The sequence below is a fragment of the Diadema antillarum genome, unplaced genomic scaffold, assembly GCF_040938485.1.
Source record: "Diadema antillarum isolate AM-2024a unplaced genomic scaffold, OU_Dant_1.0 seq00001781_RagTag, whole genome shotgun sequence".
Classification (NCBI taxonomy): Eukaryota; Metazoa; Echinodermata; class Echinoidea; order Diadematoida; family Diadematidae; genus Diadema; species Diadema antillarum.
In genome coordinates, this window is record NW_027272459.1 from 13658 (window position 1) to 35220 (window position 21563).

General features: G+C 39.8%; 1 protein-coding gene across 1 annotated transcript in view; it reads right to left on the reverse strand.

Annotated features, from left to right (window-relative positions):
- Positions 1 to 1752: 1752 nt before the first annotated feature.
- The window catches only part of LOC139712267 (nuclear distribution protein nudE-like 1-A), a 297794-nt gene continuing 277983 nt past the window's right edge, over positions 1753 to 21563 (reverse strand). The window contains exon 9 of the mRNA XM_071624108.1: positions 1753 to 5744. Within this exon, the coding sequence (XP_071480209.1) occupies positions 5666 to 5744 (79 nt within the window). The 3' untranslated portion in view covers positions 1753 to 5665. The remainder of the gene's footprint in view (positions 5745 to 21563) is intronic.

Genomic DNA, 21563 nt, shown 5'->3' on the forward strand with positions numbered 1-21563 from the left:
CTTTGTCACATCCACTACACAACAACTTCCATGCATGAAAAGCTACAGAAACCTGAAAAAAAAATATCACTTCAGTTATCAATTTGTAAATATGTACCTGTATACTTACATAGGCATTGTTTTAACAATATTGGTCCAAAAATTTGACGTTCAGCAAAACAAACATTGTACTCCACTCCTCTTTTATGGTTTCTTCTGTTTTCTGTTTGCTTTAACACAATCTGGCTACAGTAACAACCTCCTCTAATTCTACACAGATCCTATGACTTTTATGGCACTGCAAAACAAATATTCCATAAAATCAGTAGGCCCTACCTGTGGCCATCTTACCATTCCGTTACTCATTGCGCTTCATTGCTTTACATTCAACTACACCTATATATTTCATGCACACTACTGTACTTGTCATTCTCGGTACAATGATGTAACGATAAGAGACCTGGGGGTCTCGCACTCATCTCAGTATCACAAGTTCACCTTCCACATATTCTTGCAGATTTTTACTCAAGGACATAACATAGCAAACTTGGAGAGCTTTGGGGAACCTTCAGGAGCATAGTGACCACTTGCATATTCTATCACATTGGCAATAATATCTATTAAGTTTGCAGAAAAGTTGAGCATGCATTTTCAAAAAGAAGATCAATATGTGAAAACTGGCCCCCAATTCTTGCTATCACATATAACTGTGAAAACTCAAATGGCAGCAGTGCTATTCAACTTCCATAACAATAAGTCAACATTGCTGTGTGGGTGCACAGCGTGAGCTCTATTTTATCATACACAAAAAACATGTAGCAATATCTCAATCTCGAAACTAAAATAGTTTTGTAGATTTTTTTTTAATGGCAACTGTTACATACTGAGAAAAGAAATATCAACTGTAAGCTCTGAAAATGAGGTCGTAGGTTCGAATCCTGCTCGAGTATGTATGTCCATGATTTGTTATCATGACTACTACTATAAAAACATTGGTTGCAATGCATTTCTATTGTGAAATGAAATTTCAGTCATGAAAATAAGGGGGAAATTTGATGTGATTACTGCCAAGAAGCTCTGTCCTTGCCTGCTGCAACAGTACCTATGCATTTGTGCTTACAAGAAGTGCACAAGTGTGACCGTGCTTGACCTCCGCATATTGCATGCGGTAGTGTAAGATCACCTGATTCATATTCACGTAGTGTACGGCCAGCGTACAGACCTGACTGCTTGTGACTAAATGTTTACAGTTAAATGCGATAGAGAGAATTTGGTCCAAGCCCCAAGAGGGCCACCGCTGGATCTACCATACACAAATTTGAAAGAACACTCACTAATGCACACTTTATTTACTCCGAGTCCTCATGGTTTCAAAGAAGATTAAAAAAAAATAATAATTCTCTAATTTGGGGGCTATGAGAACTCCGAGGAGGGGGGGGCATGGTGCCCACTTGTAGTACATGCGTATTTGTATCATCCTAGCAAAAAATACCTGCTAAGTTTGGTGAAAATTTGACCATGCGTTTTCAAGAAGAGAAAAATGTGAAAACTGGACTCCTTCTTGGTCCCTGGATTCACCATGCACAAACTTAAAGTACAGCCAAAAATGAATTTACTCATATCACTAAGTAAACTCTATTACTTCAGGTTTGAGAGAAGAATATTTTCATAGATTAAGTGTGTGTGCATTTTATTTTTTTTTTTTTGGGGGGGGGGTGGGGGTGGGGATAGTGCTCATTAGAACAAAAAAACTAAGATCTTTTCACCCTAAGGATACTAAAACCCCCTGAAGACTCAAGAGGCTTTCAAGAAGGAAGCTGAAAATGTACAAAGTTTATGCACAACACAGGATGCATGCTGGACAATGAATGATTGCAATAGCTCACCTGACCCTCTGGCTTATCACATCATCCTTTCTTTTATTTCCATGGCAATAATTCATTGTAAACTTCCAAAGTACATGAAATGAAAGTGAAAGCATACAGAAAATATTCATAAATATTATCTGAATGAAAAAATGGCAACTTTATGTAATCAGAATCTAGTTCCATACAAAAACAAAAACACAGTAATACTTTGCTGTTAATATCACACCAGCAAGAGGCAGGTTGGTGATACCAGGATATTCATGACACTCTTCATTGATTTGTGCATTATTCTTATAGCTTATTGGTGCCCCTTTTTCCAAGACATTGAATGAAGTAACCGTTACGTTCATGCTGTTTGACTTCCGAGAACCATGAGTTAGGAGAGGGACAGTACAACTTGCTCTACTGCAAGAAAAAAAAAAAGACAGAAGTACAAAACTCATAACTCATAAGATATTAGTGGAAAAATGAGCAAAAAAGATGGGTCCTAACTTTAACACATTTCATTTGCCAAGATGAATACTAGATATACTGGACTTAGTTTTTTACCCTATAATAAAGTAAACAGCATAGGAACGAAGAAAGTATCTAGGTACACCTACCCAATTTGTATGAACTGTACATAATGCTCACTATATAGCCATCCACCGAGTAACCCTTCCTGGGGGAGGTCTTAAGGGAAATCAACTACAAGGCACATGGCCCTACATCATTTTCTTTTACTGAGTACATATTAGCGGGATTCCCACATATGTGTGAATTAGCGGGATGCAAATCTCGAGATTTGCATTGCTATCAAAATCGTGAGGACTTTTGCCCTTGTGTATACAAAAACTCCACCAATTATCGCCATCACAATTGCAATGCACATCCCAAGAAATCTTGTGCTTACTGTGTGAACACCGGACCAAATAATCTCGAGATTTTATACCCCATCATTCAAAGTGTACATCATAACAACGTGCGCACCACACCACTATGAAAAGCAAGAACATAGGACAAGAGAAAGGCATGTAGTGAAGCACACTGTGTGTGACAAGTAGTGGGATATTTCTGTCCATGTGAACACTTGCAAATAATCTTTAAATTTGGATTACAATCATTATCCTAATATTTCTGTCTCAGTGAATGCTTGCAAAAAAAATCTTGAGATATGGATTGTGATTGTTATCCTGCTATTTTGTATGTGCAATTGCAGCTATGAATCATTGATTAATGATTGATTTAACATGGCTGCCAAAGAAGCAATAAACGCTTGTAAGTAAGAAACTAAGGGTTGACAGCTTAAGTTCCCTCCAAAGGACAAATCAACCAGACAGAGTACATTTTTCCACTCGTTTCACCATCATTTGGAAGCCAGGCCAGCATGCATGTTACTTCGCATTTTTTTTTTCTTCTAAAAATGATTACTGTGTTCAATGCAGACAGGACAATTATTGTGCCATTCTTGCGTTTATTCATACATGTAGCTCCTAAACTACTGCTATGTATCAATGCTGTTTTTGTATGTTTTTTTATAAGATTTATGACAGGAAGTCATTACTACAATGTAGGCTTATTCAATTCTTTCAAATGCTCTGTTCCTGTAAATACATCTGGTATCACTTTCAGAGTCATTGATGCAATTAGCCCAAGACAAAGGGACACTTACTTATGCAATTGTAAGTATCAATGACACATATGAAGCAGATGATTTATTGATGTATGACAGAAATTATTCCATGTTGCTCCACAGTGACATATGCCCTCTCCCCTCTACATGCCATTGTGCAGAAAATTACTACACTCCAGTTTACATAGTTCTTTCTGCACTGAATAAACAGACTCTTCAAATCATTCTACATTTCTACAAACAAGAAAGACAATCAATTCTATAAATCTCCTTCCACAAAGCATCATAATCTCCCATATCATATCCCTACATACTTTCCATAAAAAATAATATGATACATTACATAGTAGCATACCTAAAACAGCAACTTGCTTGAGCGAGTGTCATCACAAGGAGGTACAGTCAACTCCGCACAAGTAAATCTTGACAGGAGTAGGAAAAACACGTCGACTCAGGCGATAATTGACTGCTGCGTAAACAGAGGAATACACACATAGGGCAACGAGTGTATATTGGGGCCTTTTAGTTTCATCAACCTTAATAGGTGATTATTCGACATATGTGTTGTTGACTTGAGCGGAGTTGACTGTATTCAACATCACAGAAAACATTTTTGCAGGCAAGAATGCTGGAGGCATTTCTATAGTCGACAACAAAGATTCCAACACACTAGTAAGCTAATGATACCATTTGGAAAATAAGGTCAGCAACTGGTCAGCCAATCTTTGCTAGTTTACATAGCACACTGACATGCCACACCTGTTTTACAACATACATGTGCATTGTAAAAGTATGATAAAGGATTGGAGAAGGTAATCTACCACCAACACAGGTGGAAACACAAGCTGTTGCTGTTTTTTTTTTTTTCACAGGACAGAGAATAAAACTACTTGAAGCCAAATCTCTGCTGACAACCTGGAAACAGGGAGGTGTTTGAGAAGGAGAAACAGCTATTGCTCTCCTTGAAGTCATGCGCGGCACAGCCAATAAGTTATGAGCAACATTACAGGTGGTACCCATGTGCTTTGAGAAAAGAGAGCATCAGTAATTAGGACTAGTGCTCTCACATCAAGAGATTTCCCCTTCTGCAGTTTACTCTCTTTCGATGCAGTGGCAACAATGAATAGGTATGCCATAAACTGAAGCAGTGAATCAAAATGCAATCTAAAATTGGCTATATTAACAGCAAAAAAGTTTAAAAGCACACTGGAACATGCTTTAGAAGAGTACTTTATTTGAAAGATCACAATATCCCAGATCAAAATATAGAAAACTAACATGCGGAAATGTGCACATCATGGGTAACTACAGCTGTATTACGTTTTTCAGACGACCTAATTATCACTTTATTTTGATTTTTGCATTAAGAGGAAACTAGAACCACATGTTTACAACTTTGAAGTCTTTCCTAAGCTGTTCTAAACCAATTTGAGCATTTCATTGAAATTTTACGGTGAAATATTGCTTGTAATTCAATGAAATGTGAAATGCATTTTTCGTCTCTAAAATTTGCCTTGAATCCACAGCGGTGTCGAACAAGGCTCCAAAGTAAAGGAATATTAGATATCCCATTGTAATGCTTTGAATCCCAAAATGTGTTTCCATGAATTATGAAGAGTTGCCACTCCATCTATGTAACTACCTCCCTGCTGGAATGGTCCCCTTTTAAAGAATCTATAATGCATCAATTCTTTGACAAATCTTGCAAAATCTTCAGTGACAGGCACAAGACAGTGCTGTTTTTGCTCCTACACCAGGGAGTACAATGATACTACCACTTCAATATACCAGCCACATTTGCTATTTCTCTTCAAGCTGCATCTTCACAAAGAAGGCTCAAGGGTAGAAACTTTACAGTCTAAAGGTTGTTTTGGTATTCACAGTGAGATATATGCATGTCTGTCTGCAAACCACTACTGGTTTACCACTGACTTCCTGTCAGAAATAAAAATCCCTGTATGAGCTGGATGGTTATAAGGCATTGAAAGCATTCCATCCAGGTTTATAGAAAGAAGAGGCATCAGACCCATGCAGGTAGGTTAACAGTCTGATGCATGGTTCATGTCTGGAAAGCAAATGCACGGGCACCTATGTAGGAGGAATGGGCAAATCTTACGGGACTTTCCTTTCTTCAGGATGTATGACCACACGTGAAAGCCAGTGTAAACTTTATCTGATGATGTAGCCTTCTGCCTTGCTATGTTGCTCATACTGTTATCTTGACAACGCCTTGCAAATTCGCAGATGTTGGAGCAGTCCCTGACCTTGGAGTCCTCTTTGTTTGCCTGGTTCATGAAAGAGAAAGACACAGAAGCAGAGACAGAGACAAAGTAGAAGAAAGAGAGGGAGAGAGTGAAGGACAGAGAGCAGAAGATAGACATAAAAAGAGAGAAAGATAACATTTGATTCAATGCTTTATATGGAAAAACAAGTACAGTATGTCTGACATCCATGAAAATTAAAAATGTTTTGAATACCGAATAATGGTGGATATCACCTTACCTGCAAAATGAAATACTTTCTTTAATTCTTTATTCCATTTTCTTTGATGTCAAGAAGTAAAATTATATATGATTAGGAAGATCAGTAATGATCATCTTATCTGCAAGTGATAAACTCTTACCTGTGCCTTCATACTGCATCATCCTTCAATGCTGCCCTCAATCTCACAAAATAAAGGAGAAAGCAAAGGAAGGGCCCAAGTGACATGTCCTACATCAACCCAGACCCCATCCACTACTGCCCTATAAAGCTGCCTGACAGCAGTCATGCTTGCTCTTCCTTTTGCAGATACCTACTGAAGTTGAAGCTAAAGGGGAAGGGGGAAGGGTCCTCACAGGTAAGAATTTATCACTAACAGATAAGATGATCATTACTGATCTTCCTAATCTGCCTAATAATAAACGCTTGCCTGACAAGTATGGCTTCACATTGCAGAACAGAAAAAGACCACTACGGGTTGTAATGGAAACAGGGTGGTGGCCTGAAACTTCATAAAATGAGCTTAAACCTCCCATTCATTGACTTTTTAACAGTCCAATTTTGCTGTAAATCAAGACAAGAAGTTACACTGAACACAAATTTTTCTGTTTTTCAGTCAAAAAAAATTGTTCTAGAAAGGTTGCAAAATGTGTCCATTATCCCTCACTCACGGCCTCAGAATTTGTCTAGAATTCAGCGACTCACTTGATGATGTCACTCTGTGTAGGACACATTCCACTGGCGTAAACACGCCAGCTGTTGCATATGAACTTGCATGCATTTCCAGTCATGGTGAATAAACTTGTGCAAGCAATCTGATACTTTGTTATTGGCGCAAAATGGCTGAAGACGATCTTGACGAGGGTTTCTTTGAAGTCAATGATGAAGAAGAGAGTGATCTTGAACCAGGAGTGATGACAGCAACAAAGATGATGCGAGTTTTTTGGGAGTTATAGTGGATGCGGAAGACAGTGTGCAAGGGGCAGATAGAAATAGGTGGTGGTGCCGTAGCCCGGCCGTATCAGCATTAACCTGCTCCCTGGCAGGCAAGGCGGGGTTTGTTTGATAGATACTTTATTTACTGCAAATCAATATATACATTAATTACATAATCATGAACATGGGAAACATACGAAGTATATTTGAAACAGAGTCGTTTGACTTGCATAAACAACGATATAAAAGGAAATTAGATATGATATTACAGTATGCATGTCTATGCAGCTGGGATTACAATAACAATATTATATTTAAGAAGCGAAAATGCAGAGGGCCGCCATTGTAAGCATTGCTTGAAAAGATGGCTGCCCCGAGGAAAAGGTAGGGATGTATTAAATTCGTAACAATACAAATTCTGCTGCGAAGATAGCAGGGGAAAATAAACTCTGATGTGTGATGGTGGTGAATGTGCGTGCAAGTGCTTGAAAGTGCAAAGGGGCAGATAGGCTAGAATTTAGAATAATAAAATTGGTTTGCTGGAAGAGGGAACGACATGACATACGATGTTGCTATCAGGAGACCAACATGAGCCATATAAATTATTCGTGCTTAATTTGTATTTGAAGTTTACTGTAGTAAAATATGCTTCTTTAAGTTTGCTTTGAATGAAAACAAGGAGGCACACTGTTTCAACTCCTCAGGAAGAGTGTTCCATGTATCTGGACCGTGATGTCTAATCGACTTTTGAGCAAGTAAAAACTTTGGATTACTTAAATGAAAATCATGGGAACGACGGGTAGGGTATGGGTGAATATGGTCATTGGTTGCTAGGGCATTATGGAAAAATGGTAATAAATTTCGAATGTGTTTATACATAAATATGGCAGTTAGGTATAAATGTATATCATGGGCCTTTAGAGTTTTTAGGCGATAAAACATGGGATCAGTGTGAGCCAAAAAATTTGAATGTGTGCATATACGAAGAGCCTTTTTCTGAAGAAGGAAAATTGTGTTCAATTTGGTTTTGCTACAGTTGCCCCATACAATATTACAGTACATTACATATGGTAGAAATAAGGTGTTGTATAACATCATTAAAGTTTGATCATTAATTAAGTACTTTATTTTCCTTAAAACACCAGTTGCTTTAGATATTGCTGTTATGATATTCTGGACATGAGTATTCCAAGTTAGATTGCTATCTAGGGTCACTCCTAGGAACTTGGTTGAATGTTTCTCAGCAATGTTTATATCATCAATAGAAATACTTTGAGGAAGGGTGGGTTGGGATTGAAGCATATGAAAATGTATAAAACATGTTTTATCAATATTCAATGAAAGCTTATTACTTCTAAACCATTTCGAAATGTTACTTAATTCCATATTTAATGTATCAACCAGTGTTACAATATCCTTGTGGGAATAAAAAAACGTTGGTGTCGTCTGAAAATAAGATGAAGTTTAAACGAGGAGAGGAATTAATAATATCATTAATATAAATCAAAAAAAGTAGGGGCCCGAGGATAGATCCCTGAGGGACACCACATGACACGTTCAAATATGATGAGTGACTGGATTTAAATGCAACATATTGTTTTCGATGACTTAGATAACTTCTAAACCACGACAAAGTAATCCCTCTCACGCCATAATTATGGAATTTTTCAAGTAAAATGTCATGATCAATAGTGTCGAATGCTTTACTAAGATCCATAAAGACTCCAATTATGTGCTCCTTTTTAATAAGCGCATCAATAATATTATCAATAGACCAATCTCGTCGGTTGAGACCGACGAGATGGGTCAGCTTGAGTGGATGCACTGGACAAATACGTGTTTATGTACTTTTGTATGCATGTACACGTTGTAGATATCTCAAATGCTGCAGAACAAAATTACATCAAAATCACAGGATATTTGTACTTAAAGGTCCTGTTTACCACTGGGAGTAGTGATTTTTAAAATGTTCAAGATATCACATTTTATGCATATGTGTAGGTCAGTTGTATCACAAAACATCCTACCACATAAAATTTTTGCAATAAAACCTAAACTATAAGGAGATATCAGTATTTTTCTCAATAAATCATAACTGTAGACGGTTTAGTCTAGAAACATCTTAATTATAACTATTGTTCACATTTTGTGTATTTAACAATACTTAACATCGATTATACGTATTCAAATTTTACAGTGGTTGTTTCTATCCCTAACTCACATTTTAGAACTATTTTAAAGCACTAATGATGGCTTTATGTTTCATCTGCAAATGGTAAATTATGCCTTTAATAGCTTATTTCCAATCACTCACATGAATTTGAAAGATATCGGTTGTGTGAAAGCGCTGCTTAAAACAAACTCGATCTTCACGACAGATCGCAGCATACGCTGCCTGCACAATCCAGAAATAAAGTTAGCGATCTATTATGTGAGCGGGAGCTAAAAATCAATGTGCAATGATTGTAGTTCAAGCTAAAACAACTTGGTAATTGAGAAATGTGTGTGTGTGTGTGTGTCTGTTTGTAGTCTTGTATGATCTAGGAACTGCATTTCTCATCCGACTTCATTCAACTTGCCATAAAATCATTTGAACATCAATTTATTTGCTCTCGGTTATTTGACCGATTCCTTGCATAATAGGCCTATAGACAGCTAACTTCAGTTTCACATTGTGCATGCAACATAATGGCGCAATTGCTCGCGAAGATCAAGTTCTTTTGAGGGAAAATTGAGCGATTACATGAAACTCACATGAATGTCGACGCTCCCCAACGACTGATTCTCTTCAGATTTATGGAGTGATTTAAAAATAAGCAACAAAGTATATCCTGTGATTTTGGTGAAATTCGGGTTTCTGGAATTCGAGATATCTACATGGATAGTTCTTGCAATGCATTGTTTGCAATTCCTATTTACATCCCCCAAGCTGTAGATCTAGCACGCTATACATACACACAGATTTGCACACACTATCTCTATACTACTGACTGCCAAGTGAGTGATGATATGTGACCTGCTAAAACAAAAGGATCCTTATGTCGAGGGAGGTCGATTTTCTGAAAATAACATGACATTATCCCTTTACTCTTCTGCTTTAATTTCATATGTGTGTATATAACATGACTTATAAAAGTACACAGTTGCTGAGATATTGATGATTTTATGATGCCATGTTGAGTGGTCTAGGAAATAAGAGTTTCGAGAAAACCACTTTCAAAGTTTTCTTTCCAACGCAATCATGATCAATGGGAGGTAAGACAGTTTTCACCTCTTGACAACAGAAGATCTGCTCACAGCAACATCTGTGATGTTCATTCAAGCTTAGCACCAGCGGTCTACGCACGAGCGATCAGTAACCACGATGCAACGCACTGACCAATAGGATCACTCCGTCGTTGTTAGGGGCGGAGTCTATCTGCAGCACGAAATCCAAATCTTCGGACACATTTCTGTTCCATTGAAAGTCGGAAAATCATGGCCCAGAAAAACGCTAATTTCTTGCCTTTCCTTTGTCATTTAGTTTCAAATTTTGGCAGATGATAGACAAAACATTAGATGACAACATAATGACAACAACAGAAATTCGATTGGTTTTGACCGATTTTGATAATCTGACTTCAAACTTGATTTTCTCGGCTCAGCCGTCAGCGACTTTTGGATCCTTTCACATACGTGTATTTCGTGCAGAGTGAGGGATCAATTCACCATTCTAATGAAGTTTTTGACAACCTGGTGCAGGATATTATTGATATCAAAAGTAGATACGATGCACCCTTTTGTTTGTTGGGTGATTTTAATGTCAGGACGGGTTTGCTTGATGATTTTTTAGATGTAGAGGATGTGTTGACAGATCAGACTGGATTAGGCTTTTGTAATGATGTTTCTGATATGCAAGTAACTACTGATGGCCTAGATATTCTAACTTCTCGTTATAATGCTGATGTCCATGTAAATAATAATGGAAAGTCTGTTATTGATGTGTGCCAAAGTTTTGATCTCAGAATTGTTAATGGAAGGATAGGGGAAGATCAGTCTGTCGGAAAATACACATGCTTCAACAAAAATGGTGGTTGTAGCACTATTGACTATGTTATTGTATCTCGCCAGTTATTTTCTAGCATTACACATTTCAGTATTGATGTATTTGATAAATGTTTGTCAGATGTTCATTGCCCTGTCAGTGTGACCTTGCAATCGCAAAATTCTAAATCTGCTGATGTTGACACTGTTTCTCACAATTCTCAGAACACTGCAGTAAACAATGCCGATTTAGATTCACAGCCTAATGAAAGTCAACGTTATTTGATATTCCAGTGGGACAGTGACAGCGCTGCAAAATTTAAACAGAAAATCAAGGACTCGGCTGAGCCAATGTGTGAAAATGTGGAATGTTTAGATGGGAATGCAAATCAAGATAGTATTGATTTTTGTTACTCACAATTATGCGATATGTTCGTCAATGTTGCACAAGATGTTGGCATTTGTAAAGTTTTTCGAAGCTGCTAATATGTTAGGTGAAGAACAGGCTGGCTTTCGTTCTAATTATTCTACAATTGATAATATTATTGTTTTGAAGACTCTAATTGATGTTTATCTGCAAAATATAAAATGCTTATACTGTGCATTTATTGATTACAAGAAAGCATTGATCTAATTGATAGATCATCTTTATGGTACAAAATGTTGAAGATGGGACTTAGGGGTAAACTGTTTACTGTCATTAAGAACATTTATGAAAGTGCAAAGTCATGTGTGGCGGTCAGGGGGGAGATGTCAGAGTTTTTACTTGTAACACTGGTGTACGACAGGGTGAAAACCTTTCCCTACTTTTATTTGCCATTAATCTGAATGATTTTCAAGAATACATTAGAAAATCATATGGTGGACTGAAATATTTGGAAAGTGAGATTTCTGACCACCTGGATTCTGATGTCAAAAGAGCTTTAAATTTGTCTTGTTTGCTTTACGCAGATGATACAATAATTTTAGCAGAAACTCCGGAGGAGTTGCAAAAAGCTCTTGATGCTGTGGATAGTTATTGTCAGACATGGCGCTTGACTGTTAATGCTAGCACGACTAAAATTGTTATTTTCTCCCGTGGGAAGGTTAGAAGAATTCCCGAATTTGTTTATGCTGGTGATCCACTTGAGGTTGTAGATGACTTTGTGTACCTTGGAGTTAAATTTAATTATAATGGTAGTTTTAAAAAGGCACTTTCTAAACAAGTTACACAAGCTAGAAAAGCACTTTATAGCATGTTGGTCAAGGCTAAAAAGTTACAGCTCTCTGTGGACACACAGTGCCATCTATTTGATCATCTTGTTTTACCTGTTTTACTGTACAGTTGTGAAGTCTGGGGTTATGAGTGCATAGACCAAATTGAAGTTTTCCATAGGAAATTCTTAAGAAAAGTTTGCTTGTGAACAAATGTACTCCTGATTGTATGGTTTATGGTGAAACTGGACGTGGAGTAATTTTGACCATATTAAATGTCAAATGATTGGATTCTGGTTGAGATTAGTTAAGGGAAAAGAAACCAAACACTCATGTACAATTTTCAAATTTCAAATCACAATGGTTATTATTTATCGCAAATATTTTTGATTATGCAGGGCTAGGGAATGTGTGGTTAGCACAAGGGGGTGGATTTAGTGCTGCATGGATTTCACACACTTCAAAAGTTAGACTTTTTGATTTGTTTAGTCAAGTGTGGAGAACAGCCACATGGTCAAATAGAATTTGTACAAATTATAGAATGTTTAAGGATAATTTGATGTTTGAGAAGTATTTACAGGTCTTGTGTAAAGAAAGATTATATTACATGATGTAAATTCAGATGTCGATCTAATGGATTACCTGTTAGTAAGGGCAGGTTTGATGCAAGTCTGACAGATGAATTGCATTGTACTGTATGTTCATCTGCACCTATATAGGGGATGAATTTCACTATATTTTTGTTTGTCCCTTTTTCTATAAAGAGAGAGGCTATTGTATTTACCAAGTAGCTTGATGGCCAGTAGACCAAGTGCATTACATATGGCCAAACTATTCAATTCAGCTAATGCTTGCCATTTGAAAAAACTAGCCAAATTTGTCAGAATGATTATGTTTCAGTTTTCTTCAAAACCAAAGAAGAAAGACAGTAGTTTTGTAGAAAGTAAAGTAGATGTGAATGTGTGTACACGTAGTGGTAGAGTAGTTAAACGTCCTTTATGCCTTGTTTTGTAAACATGTTTATTTATATCTGTTATTTTCACATGTACATGTACATTATCACTTATATTTTTGTATTCATATATTGTAAATATGTTTGTACTCTCATACCCCGAGAGGGGGTCGATAGAGTCAACAAAATCTTACAATCTTACAAATCTTCAATTTAGCGTGTACATGGTACCTGTTCTGTACTAAGAAATACAAAATTTATTGTCAAAAATAAACCAATCTAGGCCTATGTGTCTCTTTTTGTTGGGCAGGAAATGGTAGGAAGGGTCAGTCCCGAGTATCACTTTCCTATGCAAAACTAATCAGCACCAATCCATAACAATTTCAGCTAAAATGCCCTTAACACATTTCAGCCTCACTGAATCAGATCTAGTGGAATTTCTCATCCTAATCTATTCCTAATTGATGTTTGGCTTGCAGATTTTGTTTTATTCCCAAAAAATTCATGTTTGTTTTTTTTGCACAGGTCTCACTTGCTTACTTACTTACTGTCCGTTATGCCACAGGCACGTAGGGCAGCAACAAAAGTCCGCCATTTGGCTCTGTCAATGGCCAGGCGCTGTAGTGTCCCCCAGGTGTGGTTCAGGTCCCTAATCTCTCTCTCCACAGTTCTTCTCCATGTGTTTTTTGGGGTCTCCCCCTCTTCCTCCGCCCTTCTGGAGTCCAGTAGAGTGCTGTCTTGGTAATGTTCTCCTGTTCTTTCCTGAGCACATGACCAATCCATCTCCAGCACCTTCTTTGGATGATCGTGTCCATGCATTCCAACTGGCATTTGTCATAAAGCTCTTCATTTGATATTGTATTTGGCCAAAATATGTGATAAATCTTAATAAATCTCCTGCATGTGCTGGTGAGTATAAGACACTAGAGCCAAATCGTCTGCAAAGTCTAGGTCCTCAAGTGTTGAAAGAGTGTCCACCTAATACCTCTTTCTGATATGCAGTTGTCTGCCTCATTATCCAATCAATGGCCAGGTTGAAGAGTAGTGCAGACATACGTAACGCACCCTTGTCTCATCCCAGTCTTCATCTCGAAGCTGAAGTCGCTATTTCCAACCTTGCAAGTGAAATTGTTATAAAAGCTCTTGATAATAGCCACTACTTGTTGAGGAATGCCGTAATTTCGTAGAATTTTCCATAAGCTGTCTCGGTGCAAACTGTCAAAAGCTTTTTCAAAGTCAACAAAGTTAATGTACAGCTGCCTTTGCCATTCTGTGCAATGTTCAATTATGTTGCGCAAGACAAAAATCTGGTCAACGCACCCTCTTCCTCATCGGAAACCTGCTTGCTCTGGCCTCAGTTGCTCATCAACAGCCCTTGTCAGCCTCTGAATGATGACTTTTGCTAGAATTTTATACTCAAAACAGACAAAAGTGTAATTCCCCGCCAGTTGCTACACTTCCGTAATGAACCTCTCTTAAGGAGTTTGATGATGATCCCTTGTGACCAATCATCCGGGACTTTCTTTCCTTCCCATATGTCAGTGAAGAGTGGATGCAGTACGTCAGTGGCCAATTCTGGGTCTGCTTTAATTGACTCAGCATTGAGGTTATCTAATCCTGGTGCCTTTCCATTCTTCAACGACTTGATTGCCTAAATGATCTCAGCCCGAGTTGGTGGATTTATGTCGATATCTAGATCACAAACTGCTTCTTGTATAGCAGCTTCAGTAAATGGAGTTGGCCTGTTAACTCTTTATGTGCCATGGTGGAAACCCCGCATGTGCCACATCATTTTGAGACACCAAAGTAGTCATGCATTGAGAGAACATTGTTTTTCAAATCTATATAACCTTTATAGATTTATGTTAAATTGTAGGTGAAGTGAGCAAAGTTGTAGAGAAAATGCCAAGCTTTGCATTGATGTAAATTTTGTGAGAAATCTATGACTACTTTTCTTTCAAACACCTAATATAGTTACATTACCGTAAATGCATGACTTTTGCACACAAATCAGTGACAGATACTTGGAATTTGCATGCAAATCCAGCAATGAAACACTGCTTGTTAGTCAATCACCTCATAAAATGCAAGCTATAGACGAGAGGAACGGAATCACGAGAAACGCTATCATTGTACTGTGGCATTTGGCGATTTATCGATCTGTTTGGGCGGGTTTGTGCGTTTGAGCGGAGTATGCGAAGTTGGCACGCTGTCGACTGAGTCGGACGTGCGAACGTGGCACATAAAGAGTTAAGGACTTCTTCAAAGTGTTCAGCCCATCTGGCATCCTACTCTGCTTCAGTAGTAAGAAGCTTTCCATCCTTGTCCTCTATCAGTAATTCCGAGGATTTACTATACTTGCCGCTAATCACTCTGGTCAACTTGTATACTCTCCCTTGTTCACCAGCCTTTGCAACCTCTTCTGCCTGACTAGCTAAATTGTCAATAAAGGCTCGTTTATCAGCTCTTGGCTTTCTTTTAACTAGTCTGTTTACTTCCTTATATCTCATTCCAGATCTTTCTTTTAACCTGTCTGATTTTGCAGCCATGCATTGTCTTTTCACTTCTCTACGCTTCTCTATAGTTTGCCATGTGCTTTCAGTCATCCACTCCTTTCTCTCCCTCTTTGGAGTTCCAAGACATGTTTCACTTGCCTTCTGGTAGGCTGTCTTGACCCTTTCCCACTCTTTGTTGGTCTTATCTTGTTCCTCCTGTGTTTCTTCAAGATATGCTAGGACCTGAAATGTGTTCCTAAGCTCTAACACAAATGTGCCTCTCATTCTGGGGTCCTTAAGTTTATCAATGTCATATCTTGGTTGCTTTACTTTGTTAACTCATGTTTTCCGAGGCTTGACTTGAAACACTGCTAACACTAGATGGTTGTTCCTAGCAGCATCCGCCCCTCTCATGACTCTAACATCTTGAAGCAATCGTCTCCACATACCATTAAACATGATGTGATCAATCTGTTTTCTATACCTGCCATTTGGTGAGTACCATGTCAGCTTGTGAATGTCTTTGTGCTGGAAGAGTGTCCCCCCAATAACTAGGTTGTTGAGAGAGCAGAATTCCACAAGGCATTCTCTATTTTCATTCATCACCCCACATCCATACATCCCCATAGCCCTGTAATAGCCTGAGTTGTTGTTTCCAACCTTGGCATTCAGGTCCCCCATCACAATCTTCATATCATGTCCAGGAGCACTATCAAGCTCATGTTGCAGTTGCTCATAAAAGGCATCTTTGGTTTCCTCAACAATGTTGTTAGTCGGGGCATAACACTGGATGATAGTTGTGTTAATTTGTTTTCCCCATCATCTTGCTATTCACAGGCTTCCACTCAAGAAGACATCCCTTAACTCCTTTTTCCAGAATGATGGTGACTCCCTCTGAGTGATGTCCATCATCCCTCCCCGAGTAAAGGAGGGTCTCACCTGTGTTGGTTTGTAGACTTCCTGACCCTGTCCACCTGCTTTCACTTATACCTAGAATTTGTATACTGTATCTTCGCATTTCTGCAGTGACTTGATTTAATTTCCCTGTTTCATACATGGTTCTTACATTCCAGAATCCTACTCATGTTCTACATTTGGCATTCATGACCTCCACATTCCTGTCCGTAGCTTCCTTTTGGCTTTGACCACCGTCAATCATCCAGGTACCATTTGGTACACCAGGAGGCAAATTGCGCCTGGTTTTTGTTTTGACTTTTGTTGCTGTTTCCGTAACAGATTTCTTTTTACACGACAGGGTTGTTAACCCTGTGCCCAACCCCCAACCTGGAGGGCCAGGGACCGCAAGTCATCTGGTCTTCTTGACCTGTTTGGCTTGGGTGGCCCTACCAGGAGAATAATCTCCGGCTGGCATAGCTCTAGGGGTCACTGAGACACGCAAGCCAACCCGACCACGACAAGGTTGTGATCCTTCAGGAGGTCTCGCAGCTGCCTTCTAAAACACAGCGTGGTTCAAATCAACTGCTGCTGTGTGCACACACAGCATGCAGTTAATTTGAATAGTGCTGCTACATAGTCTGTGTAATGTAGGGCGCACAGAAATTGATTTCAATGGAGCTGTGTTTTGGAAGGCAGAGCCTCTGCGAGACCAGGGCAAAAAACAAAAAACAAAGCATGATTTTTTTTTAATTAATTCATAAAATTGGTAAGCCAAACATGAAAGAGGAATAGGCTAGGTTTTGATGTTCCTCAGGAGCTGATTCAGTGAGGCTAAAATGCCCTTTTATGGGCATTTTCAGCTGAAAATTATACAGATTGGTGCTGATTAGTTTTGCATAGCAAAGTGATATGGGAAGATCTCTCTCCTTGGGGCTGACAACGTTACATCTACGTAAGGAAATACACAATGTTTAAAAAACCATACATTGTAAAGAGAAAGAAGCCTTGCATCTATGACATCAAACTTATGATGCATTCCAGTGAACTTCACCTATGCCTGTTGGTACAGCGTGAACCTCTCTGTCCCCAACCGGCATCATCCCGGGCTTAGCACGCCTACTGTATACCCCCCCCCCCCCCTCCAGTGGTGTTGCCACAACCGAATACCAAACACCTCCGCCCCTTCTTGCATTTTGTCCAGATGTTTCTGGTTTTGACAAATCTATCATTCCAATCATTAGATACAGTAGATGGCAATAGTTTTTGGCTGCCGGTACTACCTCATCCACAGACCTATGTCATACAAAAGAGAGCCGAAATAAACGGAATAAACATTTAATTGTAACTGCCTTGCACTCACAATATAGCCTTTTAATTGCATCACATTATGCCACAGATAGCCTATGGGTATAAAAACTTATATGTTGACATTGTTCATGCTCTCAGCTTTCTATTGATACACAATTTGCCATACTTAGATATTTCAACAGGTAGTAGGTTTAAAGAGCTTAGTTGTGGGGATGTGAAGCACAGAGGGCCACAAATTTGAAAGAGGCTTGATGCGCTACCACATCTTTAGAATCATATGAAAAGAAGGAACTTGGGGGAGCCAAAGGGTAGCCTGTTGGATTTGGTCTATGATGGTCCTATGAAACAAAAAAGCCCAAAGAGAGCTGGTTTAACTGAAGTACCACTTCAAGGCTAGCAAAGGCACCATACCCAGAAGGAAGACCTCTGGAGGAATTGATCAGAAGCACCATTTTATCATAGAGGCTGCCTGATTTTTGACCAAGGAGGAGGAGCTGGGGACAAGGCGAGTGCCTGCTTTTTTCCAGCAGTAAAACTGGGATAAGCAGAACGAGAGCATGAATTTAGCTGCAACATGGACCAGACCCGACAGGTAAAAGTAACACTGACTGGAGCATCTCCTACCCACACAAGGAGGTTGATGCCTTCAGTGCAGAAACATGAAAGGTAGTGCACCAGGGGACATGAAAAGGTTCCACCTGAGGATGAATAAAAGATCCACAAGTACACTGATAAGAGGGGCAATCACTGCAGAAAGAGGTACCGTTAGTTACCCCTGGGCAACAAGTCTGCAATCACAAATCACTCATCCGGAAAGTGAGAGGATAAGTGCAAAGTGGAAATTACATGATGCCAGACTAAGAGGTCAAGGGTCAGCTGACAGAGTACAATTGCAGGGTATTATAGGAGCCCAAAAATTGCTGAAAGAAGGACCTCCCTTCCCTGCTTGGTAGGAAATTCTGCTGGAAGACAGATGCCTGAGCCTGGGATGCCAGACTAGATAAAAACATCACAGTACTGTAAGGACTAACAGGTGGGTGTGATTTCTAATTTTGTGTGCGTGGAAGAAAAACGGTATTTATACCTTTCATGCAAACAAGAGGTGCATGAAACACAGATGAGAAATAAGAATATTTCAAATAATTCCTCCAACAATCAAACAACTAATTACATACTACTACTACCAGTTGGCATTTCTACTGAGGCATTTTCCAAATTAAAGGGGGGGGGGGGGCATGCAGTTCCAGTAGTGGACACCTCCCTCGGTAGTGCGTCGCCAACAGCGTAGGTGCTGCACAAGTAACGGTGTAGTAACATCACTGCCTCCTGTACAGCAGCAATGAGATAAGTTGCTAAGCTCTCCTCAACGGGGGAGGCATATGCGCAAAGCTCCACCTGAGACTGGGCCTTGAATGTCTAGGTGGGGGGGGGGGGGGCGGGCAGGTGTCTAAGTTGTAAAGTACTAAAGAGCCTGGGCCAAGAGGAGGGCAGCCTGCCACACTTGAGCATCCTTCGTGGGCTGCTGGAGTAGCTGCCAAGGAGTAGCAGAGAGGCAATCACGATGAATGCATGCCAGCACTGCGTCTGGATTTATTGTGAAGGTTCGCGCAAGCTGGTGGGGGGACCCCTGGACTAAGGCATGCGCAGGGTAGCTCGACCTCAACCTTAGTCCCCCTGTTCGGGCGGAGAAGGGAGGACCACACGGGTCCGATCCATCTCTTGCCAGGGCAAGTGAAGGAGAGGAAGCTGGGAGGATGGGGCCGGCGCTCACAACCCCAGTGGCAGGGATAAGAACAATGTGGGGGAGCATGGCAACGGATGGTGTGGAGTGGGCTGCTGAATTGGGAGCGGGAGGGGCCCCAAGTGCTGCTGGCGCATACCAACTACTTGTTGAAATTAGATATATATGGCAAATTATATATCAATAGAAAGCTAAGAGCATGAGCAATGTCAATATATAAGTTTTGATACCCGAAGGCTATCCCTGAAATAATCAGACGCAATTAAAAAGCTATGTATATTTTGTTGCTTTTCAGAGCGATACACAGTTATGATTTGGGCTCTCTTTTTGTGTGATGTAGGTACGAGTACGCCATACCAGCGCGGCCAAGCATCCAAAGCTCAGCCAGTGTATCATTATATGGCATCAGCTCAGCTGCAATCGAATATTTTGCAGAAGTAATGGAGTACTTTGCTGAAGTGATCCCGAACAATATCAAAATTTGTAAATTATTGCCACCTACTGTATCTCCTGATTGCAATGATGGATTTCTCAAAACCAGATACGAGGACAAAATGCAAGAAGGGGCAAGGTGTTTGGTATTCGGTTGCGGCAACACCACGGGGGGGGGGGGGGGGTGTACAGTGTGCACGCTAAGCCGGGGATGATGCCAGTTGGGGACAGAGAGGTTCACGTCGTACCAACGGGCATGGGGGAACTTCACTGGAAGGCGTTGTTTGATGTGTAGATGCAAGGTTTGTTTCTCTTTACGATGTATGGTTTTTAAATCATGGTGTATATCACTATGTAGACATCAATAACAAATGGATTAGGCTTAAATGTTACACTGGAGCTGATTCAATGAGGCTGAAATGCCCTTTTCATGATGATGATGATGATGATGACAGGGATGCCAAGTTCAAAATTTTTTATGAGTGAGATTAGCCCAAAGAGGTTCTTAGAACCTCTTTGGATTAGCCTGACTCAACGTCTCAGTGCGCTCATGTGCGCACGAGCGAGGGTGTGGGAGCTTTTTCAATTTTTAGGTGCATACATTGACTATTTTTTTACCTATTTTGAAAGACAAAAGGGAAATATACCTTCAATTGCAACTATCACTTTAATCCTTTGAGCTATGCTCATTATTAATAGGCCCAAGTTGCATACTTCACCCAATGCGTGAGAAAAATGGGTGCTATGCGTGAGATTGTGAGACGGACCCTAAATGCTTGAGTCTCACGCAGAATGCGTGAGACTTGGTAGCTCTGTGATGATGATGATGAAACAGCATTTATATAGCGCCATTTATCTGTAGAAACATTCAAAGGCGCCCAGCTCCCACAAAGTGTCACACATCATTCACAAAGTTGCTGGAAAAGATAAGTCTTCAGTTCAGACTTGAAGGTATTGAGGTTGTTGCAATTCTGAAGCTGGACTGGTAGAGAGATCCACAGACGTGGTGCAACAGAAGAGAAGGCTCTATCCCCATACATTTTTAGGCGGGTATTGGGAACATGGAGAGTCAGTCCTGTACAACGTAGTCCTGGTCGTCGCTGACATACACTGATAAGTACAGACATGTAGCCAGGAGACAAGTTATGGAGAGCCTTATAAGTAAGCAGTAAGATCTTATACTGCACTCTGCGTTGCACAGGCAGCCAATGAAGCTCACGAAGTATTGGAGAGATATAGTCAAACTTCTTGGTGCCGGTAAGAAGGTGTGCAGCAGCATTCTGTACAGCCTGGAGGCATTTGATTGATGATGATGGCAGGCTAGCAAGGAGACAGTTGCAGAAATCAAGTCTAGATGATATCAGAGCATGAATGATACTTTTTGCAGCACCTCGGGTAAGACAGTGTCTGATCTCAGCAATCCGGCGGAGTTGGTAGTATGCTGACTGGCAAACATATGATATGTGTTTCTCCATACTCATTGTTCTGTCAAAGACTACATGCATTTTGAGTAAAAACTTTTATGGATCGGTGCTGATAAGTAGCCCTAGTTAAGCATAGCAATAAAGTGATATGAGCAAAGATTTGTCTCTACTCTGGACTGACAATGTTAACATCTACCATCATTAGATAAGAAGCCCAATGA